Genomic DNA, 25,496 nt, shown 5'->3' with positions numbered 1-25,496 from the left:
TTGTTGCTGCTCATCAATCTGTGAAGGGTTATAAGGCCATCTCCAAACAATTTGAAATTCAGCATTCTACAGTTAGAAGGACTGTTTACAAATGGAGAGCTTTCAAGACAGTAGCCAATGTTCCCAGGAGTGGGTATTCCAGCAAGTTCAGTCCGAGGTCAGACCATTTAATGCTCAAAGATATAAAGAAACACCCAAGAGCTATATCATGTGACCTATAGGCCTCTGCAAGCACATTAAATGTTTATGTTCATGACAGCACAATCAGAAAAAGACTGAACAATTATGGCTTTCATGAAAGTGTGGCTAGGAAAGTCCCTTCTCTCCAAAAAGAATATGGCAGTATGACGTTTGTTTGCAAAATTGTGTCTGAATAAACCAAAAACCAAAAGTTCTGGAACAGTATCCTTTGGACTGATGAGACCAAGGTGGAGATGTTTGTCATCATGCACAGGCCATGTTTGGCGAAAACCAAACACAGCGTATTACCCCATATACCTCATACCAACTGTCAAGCATGGTGGTGGAGGGGTGATGATTTGGTCTTGTTTTGCAGCCACAGGACCTGTGGAACTTGCAGTCATTGAAATAACAATGAACTCCACTTTATATCAGCATACTCTTGAGACAAATGTGAGGCCCTCTGTCCAGCAGCTTAAGCTGGGCTGAAATTGGGTCCTGCAACAGGGCAATGATCAAAAGTATACTAGCAAATCGACATCTGAATGGCTAAAGAAGAAAAAAAAATAAGGTTTTGAATGGCCAAGTCAAAGTCCAAAGTCATGCAGAAAACGTTTATTTTATTTTATTAGTTATTGTTGCTAAAGATGGTTCTACATGTTACTGAATGATAGGGTGTACTTATTTATTCCCACCTGGTTTCTGAATGTTGGTTTACTTTTTGGGAAAGAATGAAATCTGTTGTGTTTGTTTGTTTGTTTATTGAAGTTGGAGAGTACCTGTTTGTTATTTAGGCCCTGATAAGTAAAAATGTAGAATTGAAGGATGGTGCACTTTCCTTTTCCCATGACTGTACATAATGGGAATCAACCATGTAAAATGTGTTAACCATTAACAAAAAGCAAGTTTTGAGGGCAGGGGCACTTTACTGCACAAAATTTGAAGTGTACAAGCTTCTATCTTTGTTCGATAAGAAAGACTTGATCCACCACAGCCACAGACAGACATAAGCAGGTAAAAATACAGTTTAGAAAGTTAAAAAGCCCAATTGACCCCAATTACTTAAAGATGGCCCAGATTACAGCAAACATACATAAGAGTCAGGGATTCTCCAGTCCATCATAGCAGATGTCTGGCATGGATAGAAAAAATTGACTTTTCCTTCCTTCCTACAGTGGTTGTTTTCTCTCTTTCTATACAGCTATATACGCTCTTCTCTTATTTCACATTTCTCTCAGATACACATGCTCACACGCTGACATTCCTAAGAGATCAGATAGGCTGTTTCCGTGGCAACTCTACCACTTAGTACTGCTCTACATATATTATTAAGTGGATTAACTACAACAGCTTAGTTAGTAATGAGCAGGATCAGACTGAAACCCCCTTTTAAATCTCACTTTATACACACCCATCATCACATCCCCGAAATACAAACTACAAACATGATGAAGAAGGTATATGTGACAGAGAGTAAAGACAGAGTGGCTATGGGTGAGAACAGGAGTGAGACAAAAGCTTTGAATAGTAGCTCATGGTGAATGGCTCGTAAAAAGGCCATGATTTGTGACTAGTATCCTTTGGCTCTTTCTTGCTGAAATCTGTTCTTTTTATGCCCTTTTCTTCGCATATACAATAGCGTGATCTCTGTGACAGACTCTTAGATAAGCATAAATCAAGCCATCTCCTAAGGTTTGGTGATATGGCAAAAATATATCACAATACTTCATGAGACATCTTCAGACATCTTTATGATACACAATATAGTATATCATGATATATCATTTTGCTGTGGCTTCACTAACAAATGCCAAGAAGGGCAACTATAGAACCATGGATTCTTGTCCAGTATTAATAAAATTAAGCAACTGGTACAAAATAGTTTTAATGTCGTCAGTTACTTTGTACATGAATGCATGATTGCCACAGCCCTCTACTCCCGCTTTTTAAATTATATTAAGAGATCTGGAGAGTAATTATAGAGATGGAATGATCTGAGAGAACAAAAGCACAGAAAAAATAGAAGAGGCCAAAAGGCTGAATAAGAGAAAGGCAAATTATCTGGCCATCCAAGCCATGGGTTGACCTTTGACCTCTGGAGAAAGCCCAGTTAGGGAGCATGAAGGATGAAAGGAACAAGGCCAAAATGTGTCATGGTACACAGCTAAGAGGAGACAGTGAAACTCCACCGCCGTCACACCACACCCACTCCCTACGAGGCCTTTACAATGATAATTTGATGCTTTCCTTAGCTATGGAAAAAACCTATACATTAGAATGAGCCCTTCTGTAATGAGGCACCATGGGAGGTCAGTTAGGGAGCCACCATATAGAGCCATCTGTAATCTCACACTGCCAACTTACATATGAACAAAGATGTTGTAGGAAGACCACACACAGACACGCCCAAATTTCATCCCCTCCCTCCATTTTACCCCCTCAGAGACCTGCTAAAACCCTAATCGTAGCTTTGCTTTTGTTCTGGTAAATCAGCTGGGGCTGAAAACAGCCATTCCACCTAGAAAGGTGAAGCTGGAAAGAGGAGGTACACTACAGTGTCTAAACAGCAGAATCAGTACAACGTGGTACTAATTAGTTCATCTTAACAAATATATTCTCATTAAGACATAACGGCTCTACTTTAGATAATGACAAAAGGTTGTTCAGAACGTTTTGCATTTTGGAAATCACTTCCACCGGTCAAGAAGCCCTATACCATGATACCTCTCCATTGACTGGGAAAAATATGAATGATAGGTAGCAGAAATATGTAAAATGCACAGGAACACAGACCCAGCTGGTTCAATCTGGCTTGCTTGCATATGCGCAGTTACAGTGGCTTTAATTAGCAGCTTGGAAATCTCCTAATCCTTCTCGCAACTGCAAGGAGCAGTGATTAAAATGCCTTCTGATTTGTTTCACACACATAGCAAGAATGTAACTGCCAGTTTGACCATATTTTGTCCCAGCTGTTAGCGCTGTTAAATTTTCAGTTAAAACCTTCTGAAGATTTGTATTTTATCTCTTGGCACTATACTGGCACTAGATTCATGAAGAACTTTTCTTGGTATGCACATCTATTTTTAGCCCAAAATATCACTTATGCTCTTCTGGTTTCAAACTCTCACCGGGCTTCAAATGTACCACGGTAATCAATGTGGAATTGCAGAGAACATTCCACTCAGCTAGGGATAGGCAAACATATAACGTGAAGGGTGAACATGTTAAACTGTATTAAGAGAAATTCATGACTTGGTTGATTCCTGCCCATGGTTAAAGAGAGATTATTAATGGAGTTCTTCCCTGCGTATTTGCAATCCTTATGCTACCAAACAGCATTAGCATTTTTACACAGTTTGGTACCTAAAAGTGTTCAGGTACTGAGCTAATATCAACTGATACCACGTTCATACAAACCGTACAAATTAGACAGTTACTGCAGTTACATTCTACACTGCTCTACAATTATATGAAAAAAAAAAAACAACCTGCACTACAAATATATAAAAAGTATCCTAAATTAAAAATAAAGGAAAAAAGAACAAGAAAGTAACTGAAGCTTTCATTCAAATCTAGGGAAAATTGCACATTCGTTGTATTTTCAGAATTTGTACTTTGGGTGAAACATGCTTTCCCTTTGAACAGGCTGTTAAATGCACCTTTAAAGACAACAGCTGATTTACGATGGGGTCTCTCAACACAATTACCATTCTTTGCCTTTTAAAAAAGAATGTGTGTGTGTGTGTGTGTAGATACAAGGATAGGACTATGCACTCTGATATGGCGGCTAATGAAAGTAATCATTACAGCCCTCCTTAAAAAACCCACAGTCCAACCGTCGTCTTCTACAGATCAGCAACAAGGCATTGATAAACAGCTTGAAATATAATAATTATTACCTCAATACCCCACCATGGACCTCTTAGAGACAGCATGCACACCATGTTCTAGATTATTTTAACCCCCATAACCCACGCTGTGAGCTCTTCTTCATAGTAACAATTATAGGCAGGGTGGGAATACAGCCTTAGAAATACACATTAAGGCTGGATAATTGAGTATAGCTTCAGTCCATACCTGAACCCGGGCCTCATTTATAAAGATGTGTGTAGAATTATCCAAAATGTCATTTTATAATTATTTTATAATTTTATAGCACAAAAAGGTTTGTAAATCCCTCCCACCTGTTGTTTACATTACTTGCAACTTTATCTTAAAATCAAAAATGGAGACTCTCAGTTCTCCTACTCTATTATATAAATGGAATCAAATTGAAAATAATTGTAACTTCTTAAAATCAAATCAAAATCATCTCCGCTGCTTTGAGAACACACTCAAATAAAGTTGCGAGCAAACATTTGCATACACTTTGACAAAATGAAAAAGAAGCACCATGTAATTAGTGTGTTTCACAGAGATTACTGCGTTATCATACATGACAAAAAGGTCAAGCAGTGTATGTTAAGAGGTTAATAGTAAAAAAATAAATAAATAAAACAAACTGATATCAGCTCAAAAGTTTACACCTTTGTTTTTGGGTGTGGTTTAAATATTCTCTAATAACCTGTTCATTATTTCTGACTTACCTAAAGATTTCATATCCTCTGAGCAGCTTTTGGATCCACTCAGTTGGAATATTTGGCCCCCTGAGGATTAGACATTCTTCCTGACATATCTATGAGAATTGCTCAGCATAGACAGTCATAGACTGCCTTTTTTAATAAAATAAAAAGGGGCATGACAAAACTTCCATTCAAACTTTTTTCTTGATTTTCCCCATGTTTTAGATAGTTGTCGTCTCCTAAGATATACTCACATTTTTAATACACTGATCAGCCATGGCACTGAAACCACTGGCCGGTGAAGTGAATGACATTGACTATCTTGTTACAATGGCACCTGTCAAGGGGTGGGATATATTAGGCAGCAAGTGAACAGTCAGCTCTCGAAGTTGATGTGTTCCCACATGTTGGAAATGGGCAAACATAAAGATCTGAGAGACTTTGACAAGCGCCAAAGTGTTATGGCTAGATGACTGTGACAGTGCATCTCCTAAATGGTAGGTCTTGTGGGGTTTTCCCGGTATGTAGTGGTTAGTACCTACCAAAAGTGGTCCAAGGTACGACAACCAGTGAACCAGCGACAGGGTCATGGGAGCCCAAGGCTCACTGATGTACACTGGGAGCGAAGGCTAGTCCATCTGGTCCGATCCCACAGAAGAGCTACTATAGCACAAATTACTGAAAAAGTTAATGCTGGCTATGATAGAAAGGTGTCAGAACACACAGTGCATCGTAGCTTGCTGTGTATGGGGCTCTGTAGCCGCAGACCGGTCAGAGTGCCCATGCTGACCCCTGTCCACTGCTGAAAGCGCCTACAATGGGCACATGAGCATCAGAACTGGACCATGGAGCAATGGAAGAAGGTGGCCTGGTCTGATGAAAAAATCATTTGTAAAATCATTGGGGATGCAAACTTTTTTTCCACAAGTGTAACCTTGTATGGTGGGATGCTAAGTAATACTAACAGCTATTATTTTAAAGTTCAGTACAAACCTTTTGTTCTATACTATTAACTGGGTTTAAAGCATTGTCCTTCCTCTGCTGTTTGTTTTCAATCTTCTCTACTCATTCCACATCAAGTCTAAACATATAAATGTTTTATAAATATCTAGGGCTGTTGATGTTTAATAGATCTGCCCTTGCTTGACTAAAGGCCCTAGAGTGCTCAAGGATTTAGAGTAGGCTTGGAGTGTGTGGGTGCTGAAGTGTGGGAGGGAGCTCATTATTTCTCTCCCTGTAGGATTTTGTTTCTTTTGGGCCTCTTTCTTACAGAGGCTTAGAGGTGGATTTGGAATAAAATGTACATGGATTTGCAAGGTGCCACCCAACATAGACTCCTGGTTGCAATGTCATGAATAGGATCTGTGCGTGTGAAAGACAGTGTGTGTTCTGGGAATAGCTTGGAAAGTCAAAAGTTGCTGACCTGGAATTCTACCTATTCAGTGATGCAGGTTAACCATGAACTGTCACTAATGTAGTCTTGTATTGGGCAATATTACTCGCCTTTCAAAATGTTGCCCATTTTTTGACATGGACTCCTCATTGACAATCACACAAGCAAACACTTTTTAAATGGCAAAGAACCCCTAAAAGTGCTTGCAAAGTGCAGAGTGTGCACATGTTAGTCACATGGAAACCTTCCTTTCATGCTTAGTGTGGAGTGTTGAATAACATTGACACCTGAATAGGTCTCAACTCACATGCCACGCATCTGTTGCTATAAGATATGATACACAATGGCCAATCAGCAATCTCCTTTATCTTTGTCAAGAAATCAGATAAACTAAAATGGTAAAATCAGGTTAGAATAAAAAAGATTGATAAATGAACTAGTAACATTAAAGTTTCCAATAATTAGATGTCAAGTTAAGATATTATCTTTAACATTACCTCCAGTATCAGAAGGTATTCCATTAGCAAGGGGAAGACAGTTCCAACATGAACATGCCCATGGGCATCACGGTAAATGGGTCTTTACACTGTACACAAGGTGGTACCATAAACAGATTTAATCTGCCCTTATTACTTCTGTTAATGGTTTTAGGTTTCATTAATTCAGGACAACTGTGGGATACTGAATTCTTGTGAAAGCCTGTTATGTCAAATGTGATAAGCATGTGATGAAATATGGCTACAAGTCAGTAAACTACTAATAGGAAAGGTAAAGAATAAGGCTGGACCTGACAACAGATCCTGGGGGTTTAAAGGGTTAACGCCAAGGTGAGAAATATGGCTGCCTACTGGGACACACGGCTGCTCACTAGCTGCCTGCAAGATGGCCTTGACAACAAAGAATGCATAACATAAGGCTCAAAATAAAATGTTAAAGGTACACTATAAATAACCGAAGCCCTTAGAAGCGATGTAGTACATTTTTAACCCTTAAAGTCCTGTTACTCATCTAAAAGAATATTATTTAGAAATTACTATAAATATTCAGCTAATACAATTAATAGGAAAGTGATGTAGTTAAACCAGATAGAGGTTTATGGAATGTAGGTCAGTGAATGGTGTTATCCAGATGTGTAGACGCTGTGTTTATCAGAGTTGGCTTTATCCTGTGCTAATCCTCTACTGAATGAGAAGAAGAGCCACTAGTTTGTTTCTGCACTGAGATGCTAGGGCTATTATCATTATATAAAATAAAAAAGTGTGTGCAATAGATAAAGCATTGTGCAAATATGAGGTTTACATCAATGTTCATTTTTAAACCAGTTATACATATACAAAACATATAGATATCATGCAACCTTTTTCACAGCTAGCCATGAGCAGAGTACCATTAGGAACATGTACACAAAACTCACATTTTTTGACTCTCCATTGGCCAGTTGTACCATGACACCTAAACCAATGTTATTAATTGCTTGTTAGGTACCATCTGCCTGTATCATTATTTGAAGCATGTTTGACCAATCAGAGTTCAGTATGGCACCAAGTCCACCCCAATACTTCCTAGTTCTCAGAAAAGTACCTATCCTGAAGCACGAACTAAAATCATCCCTTGTTCCTCCAATGGAAATGTGCCAAAAGTTCATGACTTCCTGTAAAAGGTCATGAAAAGATTCCTGCGGTGGAAACACTACTTGTGGATTCATATGTATGTATCTGTCATATAAAAGCCCCGAGATGTCTACATCTGGCTGCTGTGCATATATAAATGTTCTCACAGGAAGCGCTTGATTACAAATACTTTGAGATGCACAACAGGGCAACAAAGAGTATCATCATGTGGACAAAGCACATGGCCAAAGACACATGCTTTCTTATGCTACCACAGATGTGTCAGCCATGTGTCGACCTTCTCTTTTGCTCCTTCTTTTCGGTGGATTGGTATACAGGTTTATATCTAACATGTTTCTGCAAGATTACACTTATTGTTTTCCACAGTAATAAAATCCCATGATCCTTCCTTGATATGCTATATTTTGTGTTACCTGGGCATATGCAATTACTGTGGGAATTAGTAAAGAACATAACGACTATAAAAGGGATTTGAAGATGTTTTCTTTTCTTGCTAATAAGCCAGTATAACAGCTGGCTCTAGGTTGCTGTACTAAGTTATTTAATGTCTTCCACGGCCAGAACATGTACAAATACCACAATGACGATAGGAGAACTAAAACAAATTTAAAAAGCATCCATCAAAAATATTTTTCAAAGCTCTCTGATGCTCCTATAACATTCAGCTGGTCCTCTGTTTTCAACGATCACATTAGGACTCATACTGAAAAAGAAATAGAAGAAGAAGAAAGCATTATTCTCTTGGAAACAGAAGAGAACAGGCTAATTTTATCAGATCAAATATCCATCAGGCAAATGTGAAAATGTGATATGATTAGCTATGAACCATTTTAAATTGCTCCTCTTTGCTTGGGTGCCAAAGCACCCATTTAAAGAAGTATCCATGGCTTGGTTATGTGCACTTTGGGGATTCAGCTATTCGCCCTGGTTACATGGAACCACTCTGACAGATTTAAGGAGCTTACACTATACACACTGCATCTTATAAGCCAGTGGATTTGTTACTTCTGAGCCAGTTTGCTGCTAATGAAGACATTGAAAGAGATGCTGAACCAAGTGTGTAGATTTTAGATGGGAATCAGGGGTTAGGGAACAAGCACCATTACACCATGGCACAGAATCCTGTTCAGAGTTATATGATCAACACAGTGCTCTAAGCTGAGTATTGACGACACATTTGTTTACTACTTCTGAACTTAAGAATGGCATACAATGAAGCCTTACTCCGAGGAGGACCTTATTGACTGAGGTCTCTTTGAAGCATGCTAGTCGGTTCTAAGCAATGTGGGTATGCTTTAAGCGACATAATGAGAAAATTGTTTAGTCTTGATGTATAGATGTCTGTGGTGTTATGAGGTATCTGATGTGTTTGAATTGTTAGGGGCCTCACTGTATGCTGACGCATCTCAGGTATGTAAAGAAATGTGCTGGGGCACAACCCTAAAGCTCACAATCCTCTAGTAAACAATTCATCATCATTCAGCAGCCCATCAGTCTGTGTTAATGTGTGCATGTTTGTGTGTGTGTGTCAGTCATTTCATACTTTACAAAAAAAAATAGCCTTTTGTACATATTTCTGGATGGCTGTCTATTTATTTCTTGTTGGTTCAAGAAATGTGCTAAGCAATAGTGCTTCCAGTGATATTTCCATTTTTCACTTTTTGCCTCAGGATCACTTTAAGTAGCATATCTGAAATGTGAAAATCCACACATGATTTAATCTTGTCAGAGCCAGAGGCTGCACAACAGTACCATAAACATGAGAGTATATAAGGTCGCTGCTGAGATTATTTAACAGACAGTTCTATAATTAATCTGATGTTTTTTCAAACACAAATGGCAGAACCTGCTCCAATGGAGCAGAAGTGTCATGTTCAGGCTCTGAGTCATGCACTGGAGAGTAGAGACCTTAAAATACTGTATATTTTAAGGTCAGTATATTTATCCCAGTGTCTGCACATCCAGCATAGCTACACAATGATACACTCACTCAGTTAGGCTTGCTCGCTAGCAACAAATATTTTGTTGATAAAGCGATGCAAAAAAAAGACTCTTAGTAACGTAATGTACAATAATTTGATAGCAACTGACCGAGTAATGGAAGCATCGTATCCAATATCAAACTCTCCAGAAACACAGTAACTTTAGGTATGCAAATATGTTGGTGTAACTAATTAAGATATTGACTCAGATTTGCTACACTTTCTCAACTTTAGGGCAGGCTCTAAACTCAATGTACGTAGCTTGATGGGTTTTATATGGGAGCAGTGCTAAGTGGAGATGTAGTCGTCTCCAAATAGATAGCAGGAGGTGTAGAGCAGTTCAAAAATAACTCAAAAAGATCTAGACGTGTGTGCCTGTGTGTGCTCTTCCTCCTCACCCACTTGCGACAAGCACTAAAATATAAAATTAGTTGGTGAAATATTTACTGCCATTTTTTGTCTCATACCTGTCTTCAGTATGAGAAGCAACATCATTAAAAACACTACTGTCTAATTATGGTTCAGTTTATACTGGTGGTTCAAGCTCCACTGTGGTGCTATGATCTGTTCAGAGGGAAATTCCATATATACGCCCTTTACAATTCTTTACCAGGATTACTGTGTGTTTGTGTGTGCTTAAAACTGTATAGTGCCACATACCTATGCAACATCGGCTTTTGCAAACAACTTGGTCCTGAACTTACCTGATAACTGTCAGCAACTGATATGCTTGGAGCCAGTAAGGCATGGCAATCTTCAAGATCTTTTTGGCAAAATAAGTGGGATGAGTTAAAAGTACTAGATGGATGGTCGAGTGAGGGAAATGAATAGATCGAGGGTGTGTGCTGGGGGGGTGAGGGGTTTGGGTCCTGGGTCTAGAAAGGCAAATATTTAAACCTCTGTGAACACGTCTTGGCATTATCTCCACCAGTATACCTGAAGAACACGAGCCCTGGCCCCTAACCACATTCCTGCTCCTCACACCAGATCTCTGTTTAGTCCTCTCCCACATTCCTCCCTTGTTCCAGGGCCCCACATGTCTCATCTCCCCACAGACACTATGCATTCAGTCAAGATCTGATCCCCAAACATCACCCTTCAACCCCCATCCCAACAGCATCAAACCGCCTTCCAAGAATTAAAGCCCTTCCCCAACACCTTAGGCTCATTCTTCATAACCCTTCCTCTGGCATGTAAGTGATCTGACTGGAGTTTGCAGAAAGCCGATAACCATCTCTCCAGTCTTGTTCTTATGCAATTTATTCTTATAGCACTCACAAAGTGTCACTTGAGCTACACATTTTAAGTGGACACATGAATCATTCCATAGACTGATGATAGTAGCATGTACACTCAAGGTGCCGTCTAGCACCCCAAAGGGAATCCGGGTGAATCTATGACAGACAGTTTGCATTTCAGAAAAGGCTCCAAGTAGAACCTCTTTTGAAAGGTACAACTATAAATTATCCAAAGAAACCCTGTGAAAACTCTTTGTTGAAGAAAATAGGACTTCATTAAATAGACAAAAATGGCATTTTTGTAATTATTGGTGCACACTTCAGTTGCTGTATGCCTTGAGAAATATTAAACACAGCGGTTAATTTGTGATGTGCCTTGGGTAAAGATTGGCCTGCATTAATTTGAAAACAAGAACAATTCTTCTTCTTCTTTTTATTCTTGTTGTTATTGTGCTAGTTAGTCAGTCAGTTTGTTTGGTTGTTTGTTTGTTGGTTTGTTTAATGACATTTATGATGGTATGTTGACACTTGACCACTGAACCTATGTGGTTGGTACATAACACATTAAAAATGTGGTATCATATCGCAGGTTCATGTAATAAGAGTATTATAGTAATTATTAACAGATTCACAGCCTATAGCAGTATGTTTATGAAATCTTAATTCCTCAGAGAAGCTTAATTTAATAATAATATGCATAATGCACGTGTCACATGAGAAGTACGTCCCAGACCTTTTGGGGACTTTTTCACTGTACCAAAAGCTAGAGCAAGAGATTGAGTATTTAACAGAAAGCTTTGTTGACCATTCAAAATACTGCAAACTGTACTGAAAGTGTCCTTCCTGTCCTTTTGTTGCCCATAGTTTATATAAAGCTTCTTATCTATGTCCTTTCAGATAAATACTATGCAGATCTCAAAGACTGTCCTTGTGTGAAAGAAGGTATTCTGAACAAATATATTGAACAACTGTGCATCCACTATACACAAGACAAATTAACTATAGAGCTTACTGCGGATAGAAATAGAGACAGATGAAGTACGATTAGTGAGGAGACCACTAATTTATAATTTACATCCTTCCTCACACTGTATCCATTCCATACGAGAATGCCATGGTGGCAAAGCACTAAAATCCAGATGAACTCTTTCATTTCTCTTTTAACTTACATAGGTACATTAAGGCACACTGGGGCCACCATTTGCCTCTTCCAGCGTCTCCTCAGACATGGTCAGTGTATGCACAGAAGAACCTGGCTGGACGGTGTGAATGCAGCACTTGAAAGCCACAGCAATATCGCAGGCCTGTGCCAGGGAAGACGATGACTAAGACTATAGAAAGAGAATGCAGTGAGACCACTGATTTTGTGAGTTGGCCGATGCACAGCTGAATCCAAAGAATGAGACTCAAACTCAGCAGTCATGTGAATGTTATTACGTCTTGAACACTTATATTCCCGTCCAGCGAAATATAAACAGAGTAATCTCCTTATATATTTAGTCTTCAACCTTCAGCCCATTAATCCTGAGGGTTGCCAGATAACGGCTTTACACCATTAGATAAATTTATACTGATTTTCATAGCATTTATATGTTTCCTAAAAAAAAATCTGTTTCACTTGCCAAGACATACTTTCACAGCTAAAATGTATTATGATACGTGCCATTTATGCAGGGCAGAGATAATTTAAGACTAACTGCATACAAAACCACTGTTACAATGAGGTCTAGGATTGCATAGGCTTTATTTTATCCATGCAATCTAAAACTGGCATGTTAGTTTTTATTCAAGTACAATTTTAGTCCATAAAGTTCTTGTCAAGATAAGCCATTTGGCATATTCTAAAAACCAGTCCGTACTGTGTAATCTAAACCAGACTTTACACCAACAGCTACATTGTACCTTTAACTGTCCCTGTACTCTAAATATGTAATATTTCATGGATTATATGTATATATACCAGCTGTAAAGATGGAAACTGGTTGGTATATAAAATAATCCTAAAGAAAAGTGTGTTTTCTGCAAGCTTCTCACAATCCTTTTTTGCTCATTCCTCCTGACAGTGCTACTGTAACTCAGTCAGGACTATGCGCCTCCTTGCTCAGACATGCTTTTTCAGTTTAATCCACCGGTTTTCTATGGGATTCAGGTCAGCCATTGTCTTTAAGCCATTTTGTTAAAGCTATATAGGTATCCTTAAGAGCTGCTATACACGCACCAATATCAAAGCTTGTCAGTTGTTTTTTTTTCCAAAAGTTTTCTCCTGGAAGGAAAATATGTTATATCCAGAGAGTCAGGGAGAGTGAAACAATAGTTTTAAATGTTGTTAGTAAGGTTTAACCCATTCACTTTCTCAACTTTAGGGAAGGCTCTAAACTCAGTGTACGTAGCTTGAAAGGTTTTATATATAGGAACAGTGCTAAGTGGAGATGTAGTTTTCTCTAAATAGATAGCAGGAGGTGTAGAGAGATTCATAAATAACAAAAAAAGTTCTGGACATGTGTGCCTGTTTGTGTTCTCCCTTGTCACTTGCTTGTAAAAGGCACTAAAGTATAAAATCAGTTGTTGAAATATTTACCGCCTTTTTTTGCCTCTTGTTTTGGATCACATGGACAAAATCAAGCCTATGCTTAAAATCATTATCCTGCTGTTTTAAATTTTTACATTTTTTAAAGTTTTAAATTTCTGGCCCATGTCTTGAGGTGTTGCTTCAATATTTCTAAACAATCCCCTTCCTCATGATGCCATCTATTTAAGTGCAACTATCCCTACTTCCAGCAAAACACCCCCACAACATGATGCTTCCACCCCCATGCTTCACAATTGAGATAGTGTTCTTTGAATTAAATGCTTCACCCTTTTTCCTCTATACACACTGCATGATCAGATAAGATTGCTCATTACATTAATATTTTACAGTAAAATGAATGCTACAATTTTAAAGTGCATCAGTATTTCAAAACTGTGCATCAGTATTTGGCCTGTTGAACTGTAGGTTAGAGCCACAGTCCTCACTGTTACTTTACTGCTCATGCTATAACTTGCAAACACTAGCAGATGCAGAGAGGTTGTTTTTGTTGTTTTTGTTCCGGTATGTTAAAAGTCCATAACATAAATGTAGCAAAACAAAAACACCAACACCATGAAAGAAACTGATAAATGCATCAGTTTAGGAAGAAGAAGGAACAGGAGAAAGTTGTTGTTTTTTTTTGCTACTAAGTCATATCTCAGAACTTTATGGCTGAAAGTTATTTACTCAAGCTTTTGCTCTCTATCTGTCTCGAGTTTTCTCTTGTGTCTCCCTCCCTCTCTCTCCTGTCTATCTACTTAGGAAAAATGTGGATAAGAGCACATAATAAAAGATTTGTATTTACACAGATGTTAAGCTGTGAGTCTGTTCCGTCCACACATGACAGTACATTTTCCACGACAAACGAGACACCTTGCTTTTAATTCTGAGATGTTACATCACATCCAGCAAACATCTCTGTGGGCTGTGAATCTCTTTTAAGAAGAGCGTTTAAAACTACATTTTCATTGTGGCTACATTTGCACTTGGCTGTCTGTCTCAATTGTATATACAGATATGACAGTGATGTGTATCAGAAACATCCTCTCTCTGGTGTTTGCTCGTGCCGAAGCACAAATGTGGGCTCTGCGGTGTCTCACAGTGACTTCAGGAAATGGAGCTCAACGGGCCACATGCCGCAACAGACTCCCATAGTCACCACTACAGGAAACAACCCTTCAGCTGTATAGAGAAACTGTGGCTTCAAAGTCCAACCGGGGAGCCATTAAAATCCAACAAAAAAAAGAGAATTATGGACCAGAGCCCAGGGGAACATTTAGACACAACACCAAAGCGTTGCACTGCTTTTTGATATTATGGAAAAAACTATATATTATGATAAGGAGTTGAGAGTTTACACCAGAAGGAGCCTGGAAGTCTGCCGGGGCTTTGGGGAATTGTGTTGTGGTGAGATCTGCCACTTCTCAATGGACCATTTAACAGTTAACGTGTAACACTAGATGGTTCAGACAGGTTTTTGTTTAACGAAAGGCCTCCCAATGCCCCCCAAGTTGAGATAATTACTCATAAATTTTGCCTCATTCAGGGACACAGGACTGAAAAGTAGATGAACACACATTCAGTGTTTAGGAGAATCTTAACAACCATCCAGTGAACTGAAGTCATGTCCCCTCTGACCAAGAGTTGGCCTTGTCCACACAGGTGCAGTCACTAAAAGAAAAAGTACGACTGTCAGCTATTATTGTCTCATTTCTCTATTATATACTAGACAGGGAACCTATTCGAATGTTGAAGAAACAATTAAAGACTGTGTGAAGCATAGTAAACATCGCCATGCTAATTGGGTTTTTACACACTTGCTTCAATATAAAGATGAGCTTCGATAAACATTCATTCATTGTCAGGCTCGAAAGGGTTTTAAAATTCTGATGCACTTTAAAATTGCAGCATTCATTTTACTGTAATATATTAATGTAATGAGCAATCTTATCTGTCCTGACTACATTACACAAAACATCTATTTTTTCTGCATCTGAAATGCACAACTGGCCCAGGACACACACATGATCTCATATGTTTTCTCATATATATCTCAGGTTTTCCATGGCAAGCCAAGTATATTGAGATACACTGAAAATCTTGACTTCAGTCAGTTTACTATACATGCAGCTTAGCTGTAAAAAAAAAAGCACATCTCAAAACACAGGATTTAAACAAGACATTAAGTTTATAAATTCGCAAGCGTACAGTATACATTTCCTTATAAACAACCAGCAAACCAAACAGTGACTTCCCTTACTACAAAAAGAGGAATACAACTCATGCGGGACCTGCCTCACCAAGCATAAATACAGGTGACAGTGACATTTTTATGGAAAAATTCCTTTTTAGGAAATCCTGGTGGGCAAACACATGTTGTGTCTAAGCTTCTTGCTCCAGTATTGCAAGGTTGATTAACAATTTTAGCTCCAAAAACCTTTTGTCTCAAATAGTTTTTGACAAGTAAGAACATTTAGACAATGCTAAATTAACACATTAAGAAACGCTGTTTTTTTTTTTTTTTCAACGATACGGGAAGAAAAAAAACTGGGAAGAACCTGCCAGAGCCATACACGATATCATCTGAGACAAGGAGGCCCAGGGCTGAGAAAACACCTCAGAACTTCTACCTGAGGCCCATAACTCAATCTGTGGAGAGATTCTGGTGATAACATCAAAGAGAGGCACAAGAACACAGGAGGAGCATGATGAACAGACTGATAGTGAAAAAGAGAGGTGGTCCAAGATGTCCTCAGCTGTATGAACCATCTGTGGATTGTTTTAGCCAACTGACCTGTACTCGAACTGGAACAGAGCTTCTAATGACTCAAAGCAGGATTAGATATGGCTTTTAGGAGAAAACAGGCACTATATTATAACTGTCTGTAAAACTCTTAGGAGAAAATGGCCTAATTGCATTGAGGGCTTATCCGAAAAGCTGAAAAACATCTGGCCATGATGCTAGCGATGACACATATTTTCAACCTTTGCTTTTTTAAAATTTACTGAAACGGCATCATTTAGGTTAGATTAGTTTTTATTGATTTACTACCTGCTGCTGATTCTTTCTCTCTGCACGTCTCACTGTGGTCCATGACATCATATGAATAGCTTGATTTATGAATATTATAATCGTTTCTTTCTCACATGCCCAGAAGGGAACTGGGAAACAGGTGAGTGGGGCATGTAAAGCTGTTGTGGTATTTATAGCTAAGAGAGGTGGCTTAAAGGTCATAGAGGCTGTGAAGTATTCTACCTGCAGTATTTAACAAAAAAGGAAGCACAGAGGAAGAAAGAGAATGTATAAAGTATGTCTGGTAACGTAAGAATATTCCTTTTGCCCAAGGTGGGCAAGAAAAATGGGACAAATGAAAGTGACAGCAAGGTCACACAAGAGTATTAGCAAAACAGAGCAACAAGAATGTGTGCATTCCCTATTTGAACATTTAAATGCTTAACTTGCTTTGCTAACATTGTTTATGTAATCAAAGAAAACATTTCTATCCTGATGGGCTCTTCCTGGATGGCAGAAACCAAAATGGCCCGATGAGTATGACAATGAAATAAATCATATGCTATATCATTCACAGGCACCAAACCTCAACCCAAATGAACACCTATAGGAGATTTTGGACTGACATTTTGGACATTGCTCTCCATCACCATCATTACAACACCAACTGAGGGAATATCTTTTGGAAGAACAGTGTTCATCCCTCCAGTAAAGTTCCACAAACGTACAGAATCTGTGCAAATGTGTACTGAAGCTGTTCCGGTGGCTCCTTACTACACCTTACTATATATTGTATTACTAGTTCTTTACTATCCTTACTATATATGAACATCTTTAGATCTTTACCGATTCCAATCTAAGCAAAGGAGCGCTGAAGCTGTTTTGGCCACTTGTGGTGGCCCAACACCTTGTTGTTTTTTCTTTTAATCTTAATCCCTATCTGTATGTATGACAATATACATTGAAGGGTTAAGACAAGGGGGTGAGATGGAGGAGGGAATAAACAGGTGAGGTTCAGCCAGTTTGTAGAAGGTTGCAGACTAAGCTGAGGCCTGCCCTGTTACACATCTCAGAATGCCATCATACAAATGCCATCGCGGGAATGTGTATCTGCAGGGCCTGAAAGCTGCAGGGGAAAATTCCTTACTGCCTTCATTCCCCACACCTGAACAACCCTGTTCTGTAGTGAAGAGAGCACAGACAGAGCAGTGGTTAAATTTTATGGACTTCATTGAAATTTTAACCACAACTGTCACTTTGCTTTATTGACAAATATCAGTATAATAATAACTTAAAAAGCTGTGATTACTGTCCTGAACAGTTTATAAATTCTTATTGGAATATACTGTATATTTATAGATTACTGAATAACTGCCAGTGTTTATAAACCTGTGGTTCTCAAAGTGAGGTTTGTGACATTTAGCCTGGGCAGCTAGATTTTTATTATCATTATTTTAACTGACATAACGGTGGATATCACCCTCAACTACTACTGAAGCTGTTATAGTTATTATAGTAACTATTTAGGCATTATAGTTAGAAGCCTAAGTCAGTAGGTGTAAATGGCATAAAACAAAGTGCTCTAACAAATAAATATGATGGTACATATGTACCTCATCTGACTACTATTTGAATAGGATGGATCATGGGATTATGTTCATAAACTGATTCTGTGCAACGATCATAAGGGTCTCTATTGATTTTTTTTTTACACTGAAAGGGATCTCTAAGCACAATTTGTGAGTTATATGAATTGAGTCTCTTTTTTCTAAAGCAGATAAGAGCATTGAAAGATGAAACATGATCAATATTAATGATATGAATGTTTTAAAAAATCAGTAGTTTCCATTTTCATAACATAACGTACATAACGTCTCTTCACATTCACTGCCAGACAAGTGATAAACATATAAAACAAACTTGTGTGTCATACGTGGGAGAAAACGACAGCAAGTGTAATGAAAAAACCCACTGAGGAAACAGTTCACCTGAATGCTTTTAGTAAGGCATTAGACAAAGGCAAGAGGAGGTAAAGGAAGAAAAGAAGAGGTAAAGGAAGAAAAGATTCAATGAAAAGATTGAATGAGAGGAAGAAAAGGCATTAATCCATGTAAGCTGTGATAGTAGAAGCTCTGACAGATGACATTTTAAAAGGGGGAAACAGGCATGTACATACAGCACTTTTGTGAAAAGATAAATGTCACTGTATCTTACCCTGTGGAATGTGTCTTTTTAAATAAGACTTAAAAAAAAAAACAAGGCAACCATTTTTTTTCTGCTCTCTGCCACAATCCTCTGCCTTCACATGTCAACCATGGTAACTCTCTCTTCTCAGTTTGTGGTGAAAACCCATTAGAAAAATTTGGACAAATATGTGAATTGTTGATTCACTCATATATTTTGGACCAGCAAAGTAAGGTTTTACTTGCATGATTTAATTATCCCCTTTTGGGAACCCTCTGTTCTTTCCTCATCTTCTCCACAAAAAAAGAACCTTTAAAAAGTGAAATAAATCAACTGGTAAAAGAGAAAAGACTTTCGTCACTGCTATTTTCTCTATCTTTATTTCCCAGTCTGTCTCCTTTGTATGAGTTGACCTCTGACTTTTTGTTTACCTCAACAATGAGGTGGGGGAGAGACTCAAAAGCTCTCAAAAGCTCTCAAGCCTGAATCAGAAAAACAGACAACATCTCATCACAGGCTATTAACATTCTATTTAGCTCTTAAATAATTCCATTTAAGGTATGTACAGTAACAATGCCTGATTAGAGTCCAAGCGGAAAAAATAGTGAATCTTACAAATGGGGACCAACTATAAATAAATGCAATAATATAAGCAGAAGAACCATCACAGGCAATAAAGAAAGCTCAACAGAGAAATTAGAGAGAGAGAGAGAGAGAGACAGAGAGAGACAGAGAGAGAGAGAGATTAAAAGAGAGACTGGAAAACTGAATAAGTAAATAACTAATATGAGAATTCCAGTCCTATGGTAATTACCAGTATTTGTTATGCAAATATATTTGCCAATGCCAATATATAAAAATATAAAAAAAATTGGGAAATTGGTCATTTTTAACATTTCAGTTTTGCAGACCAAACATGAAAATATTAAATATGTCTGTCGAACCACATCCACATTTGAGTCAGCTGTAGCCTTCAATGGTACTACTTCCTGGTCCTGGTTATAATTGTTATTCATTCCTTTTTCATGGACACTGTAATAAAAATAATGGCAACTGGAAATATAACAAGCTATGTTAAAACTGGTGTTGCTCTTCGGGGGCACAATAAATGTGTCGGCAAATTTTTAAATTATTAATGCGGAAAATATATATCTTTTTAACAAATAATATTATGCGTACCCAGTAGATCTGAAGTTTATAGCTTCTAAAAATATAAGCCACTTAACTACGTGATCTTTTCTGGACAACTTCTACCAGTTTATCAGAGGCTTCTAAACTTTCTATCTTTCTTAAAAAACAAACAGCATTCTTTAAGCTTGCGATTTTCGCTGTATCTGAACTTACTTTATTAGAATCAACAAAATCAATGTGGTCTATAAAATCACGACATGCCATAAAACTTTCTCTTTAAACAGTTATGGCTTTATCTAGTCCTGCATGTTCACTCTGCAAGGACATGGCCATTTATGGAGGAAACCCTTCTCAAGAGGTGACGTGTTTTCATGGGGTTAAACTATCACCTCATTGCTTGTTATAATTATTCGTATCTCACGACAAAGACAGAAGGAGAGACAGAGAAATGAGAGGCAGACAGGTAGAAGGGGAAATCTTGGTAATAGATGAACTAGATAGAAATAGATTGAGGAGATACAATCAGCCATCTCGGTGGTCTATGCTAGTCATGAAAAAACAAAACAGATAACGCATGAGAGAAATAGTGAGTTAATGAAAGGTTGAGAATAAAAATCTCTGTGATCATCTAAAGATCTAACTGAGTAAAGGAAACAGGAGGAGAGTAAGAGGGATTTCATCCATTCTGATTTGTTTTCACTGCTATATTAAAAGCTCAGAAAACAGTTACTTCTGCATTTACAACCTTTAACATAAAGAGCAGACAGTGACCCATCTATAACCATTTAGTCAGCGAGCTATAAAGGTGTTAGAAGTGTTGGCTGACGGCAGGAGTTTAGAATAGCCTCAAACAGAACCTGTACCCTCAGGGCAGAGATATATCAAGGAGGGGCGCTAACAAATAACACAGGCATCAGTAAGCCTCAGTTTAACCTGCAGGAATGTTCTAGGAAAGTGACACCTGCAGCAAGAGAGAAAATCTCTCGACAAGTTCTGCCAGGCAGCCCTGGAATTTTTCTGCCGCATGTGGAGAGGGAGGGGAGTCTCCAGAGATAAGACCTGACTGCTTAAACAGCTCATACACATAAATATCTAAACATGTTGGTCCTGAAGGACTGATAGCTTTGGGAAAGTGTGAAGTGTGTTTGTGATAAGGGATGGTCAGTGTGCCCTTGTTTAATGTAGATTCTCATTTATCTCTCCTCTCCTACCTCAAACATGGCTTTCTCAGCAGTGCGCTCACACACTGCACAGTCTAGTTGTATGTGTGTGCATGTGAGTGTTATTCAGGAGCGTTCTTCAGATTTCCAGTGTGTAATTTGTGTTTAAGTGCTGGAGCAAAAAAAGGAGTAATAAAAAAATCAGCAGTAAGCAATTAAATAAGTACCCATACTATCACTAAGTAACCATACTCTCACTAAGTTCCCATACTCTCACTAAATTCCCATACTCTCACTAAGTATCCACATTCTCACTAGTACTCACTAAGTACCTTACTAAATACCCAAACTCTTACTTAGTACCCATAATCTTACTAAATGTCCATACTCTTACCCATAGTACCCATAGTTGCACTAGAACTCACTATGTACCTTACTAAGTACAAGTACTCTTACTAAGCACCCATACTCTCACTATGTACCAGTACTCTCACTAAATTCCTATACTCTCACAAAGCAACCATAGTTTTACTAAGTGCCCACACTCTCACAAAATACCCATATATTCACTAAGTACCCATACTCTAAGTGTCTATACTCTCACCAATACTTAGCAAAACAGTAGTGCTTCAGCTACTTTCATTCATATTTACTAACTTATAAAAATACTGATGATCTATCAATAAAGTATGTTATGATAATCAATCAATATAATATCAATATTAAAGCATCATATTGTCCAACCCCACACTTAATACACTTGCACTACACTTGTGGTCATATCCAGAACGTGGCATCTCCTCATATCCAGAACGTCTGACCGTATAAAGGAGTCTGAATACCTCTTGAGCATATAATTATTTTAGACCAATACAAACGAATAAAAGGCAACAGACACCACAATTTTCACTATGCCTGAACAACAGAGAACATATACCTTAACAGGTGTGTATGTGTGTGTGTGTGTGTGTGTGTGTGTGAGGGAGATAGAGAGAGAGTACTAGGTGAGATAAGATATAGAAGATAACTTATCATGTGATACAGTGCTTTGATCACACTGTGTGGCCTCCTCAAATGAAAAGAAGTTGATTTTTGACATCATTGCTATTTTCAAGATGCATATAATAAGCTTGACCAAATAAATCCATATCTTGTAGCATAGACAGATGAGTAGAGATACAGCCCTGGAAAAGTACAGCACTGATCTAGCATGTGTAATACACAACACTTTAGAAAAGGTGAGCCAAGCACCTTACTGACATTACTGGGAATGAGTCCCTAATGAACCCTATATCCAAGCCTCACGGGGGATAATCAGTTAAGATCAAGAGTCTGTAGACGTAAACTATATGGCCAAAAATTTGTGGACACTTGACCATCACACCCATATGTGGCTCATCCCCAAACATACTTGGAAGCACATAACTACACAGGATGTCTTTGTATGCTGTAGCATTAAGACTTCCCTTCACTGGAACTAAGGTGCCCAAACATGACAATGCCCCTGTGCGCAAAGTGAGGTCCATGAAGACACGGTGTGCCAAAGTTGGTGTGGAAGAACTTGAGTGGCCTGCAGAGCCCAGACTTCAAACTCCACTGAACAGCCAGGCCTCCTCGCCCGACATCAATGCCTGACCTCACTAATGTGGCACTTTTGTGGCTGAATGGGCAAACCCCCACAGCCACACTCCAAAATCTAGTAGAAAGCCTTCCCAGGAGAGAGGAGGCTATTATAACAGCTGGAGGGGGGGAACTAAAATGTGGGTGTGATGGTCAACTGTCCACAAGTTTTTGGCCATATAGTGTATTTTGTCTTATTATTGCAAGCTCAAAGTAATATGACCTATACTGCTACTTATGATGGTTTACAATCACAGTCACACTTGGGTGGGTGAGGGCTAAGTGTTAGCAAATTTAGTGCTATTGTGTTCTACAAATTCTCTACTTTCATCCCTTGATCTTTGGCAGTCTGCAGAAAAGCACAAATAAACACATCAGAAGTGCTTTCAGACCACTTCATCATAATATGTCTCTGGTAGTTACATATCACCTCAAAAACCATTCATGAACCATTTCCTGCTGTAACTGGGATTGGATGGGAGTGTGTATAGGGATGTGTGTCCTATGTGCTGAATCTGCAACAGGCATAATTTCCTTGCATGAAAACTGATTTTTGTCTCATGCAAGATTTCCTGATTTGGAAATGTTATGCATTTCCAGGGGTGCATACAAGGAAGCTGGGCAAAATTTCTGTGAGTTCCTTCTACATCTGACCAAGGTGGGTTATTATTTCATTTCCGGGCTTGGGTCTACATTTCTTCGTCTAGTTGGGAAAAAATTGGGATTTTCTTTTTAAATGTTTTGTGAACTATAATGACAGGAGGAAAAGTCCACACTATGATGAAATTAAACTGAATTTCATTTCTTACAGTATTATTGGAGAGCCACCAACCTCACTATTAAAACATAAAGATTTTCACCTATCTTCCCATGTGAAGTTACTGCTATAATCAGTGTCTTATACTGGGGAAGTCATATCGTGAACAATAGGACTACAGACATCCTTAATAAACAGTGTGAATAAAGAGCATAACAAGGATTATAGGCTATACAAATCATTACTAATAAATATGTGAAAAATCACCATCATCATGATCATCATTTCACCTCATGGCTAGAACAAGTGTATTTTTAATCAACATTAGCGGCCTCTGGCTTTTTGTGGCAGAACTGCAGGCAAGATCCAATAAATGTGTCTGGTTATTTTTTTAGTTAATAAGGGTTTGGGGAAAAAATTGTTGATTCAGAAACATTCTTAAAATTAAATTAATAGACAACTTAATGTTACAGATTTTTGGGATAAGTACCCATGTACAGTTAGTTTGGGAAACCCTCTGTTATAGGTTCCTACATTTAAGGGTTACAAGGAAAAATCCAAAGAACCCACTAGGATTCTTAATTAAGATTTAACCTTTCTTTCTAACCCAGACCATACTGTGTATTTGTTTTGTGCTGCACTTGACATTCAACTAAAACTTACTAATTGTAGTTTTGGACAATGCACTTGGTTTACACTGTCTTATTATTACCACTCTTTCAACACCTGTATGCACAGCCCCTGTTTTGATCCTAAGAACGTGTGATTTTATCTCTCTCCTATAATGACTCACACTGTGTATATATGCATATGCACTGTGTATCTATGTGTATATAGATGGAATGACAATACAAAAAATGACAGAAAAAAGCTGGGTATAACATTATAGCAGCTCTCATATGGTCTGTTTATTCCCTTATTAGCTGGCCAAGGCATTAATATCTTACTGCAAAAGTTACTACAGAAAGAGCAAAGATTAAAATGATAAGTTTGTAATCTCGAGCGGTCAGCTTCTACGTGACTGGGTGTGACCCAACCCAGATAGTGGTTTACATATTCATGAGTAGGAAGTTTAAATAGCGATGATTCATAGCACTCTTTGTTCAGAATTACAACATAGCATTTGCCAGTTAATGAAGTAACATCAAGAATTAATAAGGCAAGTCACTGTCTAAATTATGATTCATTCAGATTATCCTAAAAGTATTTGCACTATGTTTTTGGGAAAAAAGCTGAAGAAGCCTCTGAAAAAGCGCAAAAGGACAAAATGTCAGCCTCAGTACAAGTTGAATGTGAATATTATACACTATTCAGTAATAAATAATGAAGTTAATAATTGATAAGTTTTCATTATCTTCTAATTTACATAAGCAGTGACACAGGATCATGACACAGGATTGCGAACTGTAGGCCTCGAAAGTAAAGTTGTGTGATACTGACAAAATACAAAATACAAAATACAAATACGCCCTTTAATGTGTCATAGTACAGATCATTTCCGTTTGTTGGACCATGTGAATACTGTGATTTATCAAATCACACTCAGAAACACTGATACTGAACCCCAGGGCTAGGATGCTCTTAGCACACAATAACCTGTTTAGTTTATTTTTTGTAGATTTTTGCATGATATCAGTAATGCAAAGACCAATAACCATAAACAACCAATAGCATACATTGTGCAGTCCATGTTCAGGCTCCAATTAAAGCAAATTTTAAATTAAGAGTAGAGTTATAGGAGATATAGAAAACAATATCTTTTTTTTTTTTTTTACAATGTTTTAAAACACTTCTAAAAACAGCCCCTCTGGAAAGCTGGTGGAGGCAAGTGATTGAATATATATATTTGTACCACTAACACTTACGAATATTTGATGTCATGTACGTTTCATGTACGTGATGATAAACAAAGCGCACTTACTGCGTATGTAGAGTCCAGAGACAAGACAACAGCAAAAACCCAAAACCTGCAAAGTGCACAAACATGTGTAGGTGAATCTAGTGATCAGCTACAACTAATGCGCATATCAGTGCTGTTTCCTGCGCAGGAGACCTTCACCAACATGTCGTTAATAA

General features: G+C 38.1%; 1 protein-coding gene across 5 annotated transcripts in view; it reads right to left on the bottom strand.

The window, feature by feature from the left end:
- Positions 1-25,496, bottom strand: part of col4a6 (collagen, type IV, alpha 6) — an 82,611-nt gene that overhangs the window by 56,652 nt on the left and 463 nt on the right. For all 5 annotated transcript variants that reach the window (XM_026936439.3, XM_053233134.1, XM_053233136.1 and 2 more), the window contains one exon: positions 25,342-25,387. In XM_026936439.3, coding sequence (XP_026792240.3) covers positions 25,342-25,387 — 46 coding nt within the window. The remainder of the gene's footprint in view (positions 1-25,341; positions 25,388-25,496) is intronic.

The sequence above is a fragment of the Pangasianodon hypophthalmus genome, chromosome 4 (assembly GCF_027358585.1).
Source record: "Pangasianodon hypophthalmus isolate fPanHyp1 chromosome 4, fPanHyp1.pri, whole genome shotgun sequence".
NCBI classification, from domain to species: domain Eukaryota; kingdom Metazoa; phylum Chordata; class Actinopteri; order Siluriformes; family Pangasiidae; genus Pangasianodon; species Pangasianodon hypophthalmus.
The sequence above is the reverse complement of the archived record's forward strand: the minus strand, read 5'-3'. Positions and strand labels throughout refer to the sequence as shown.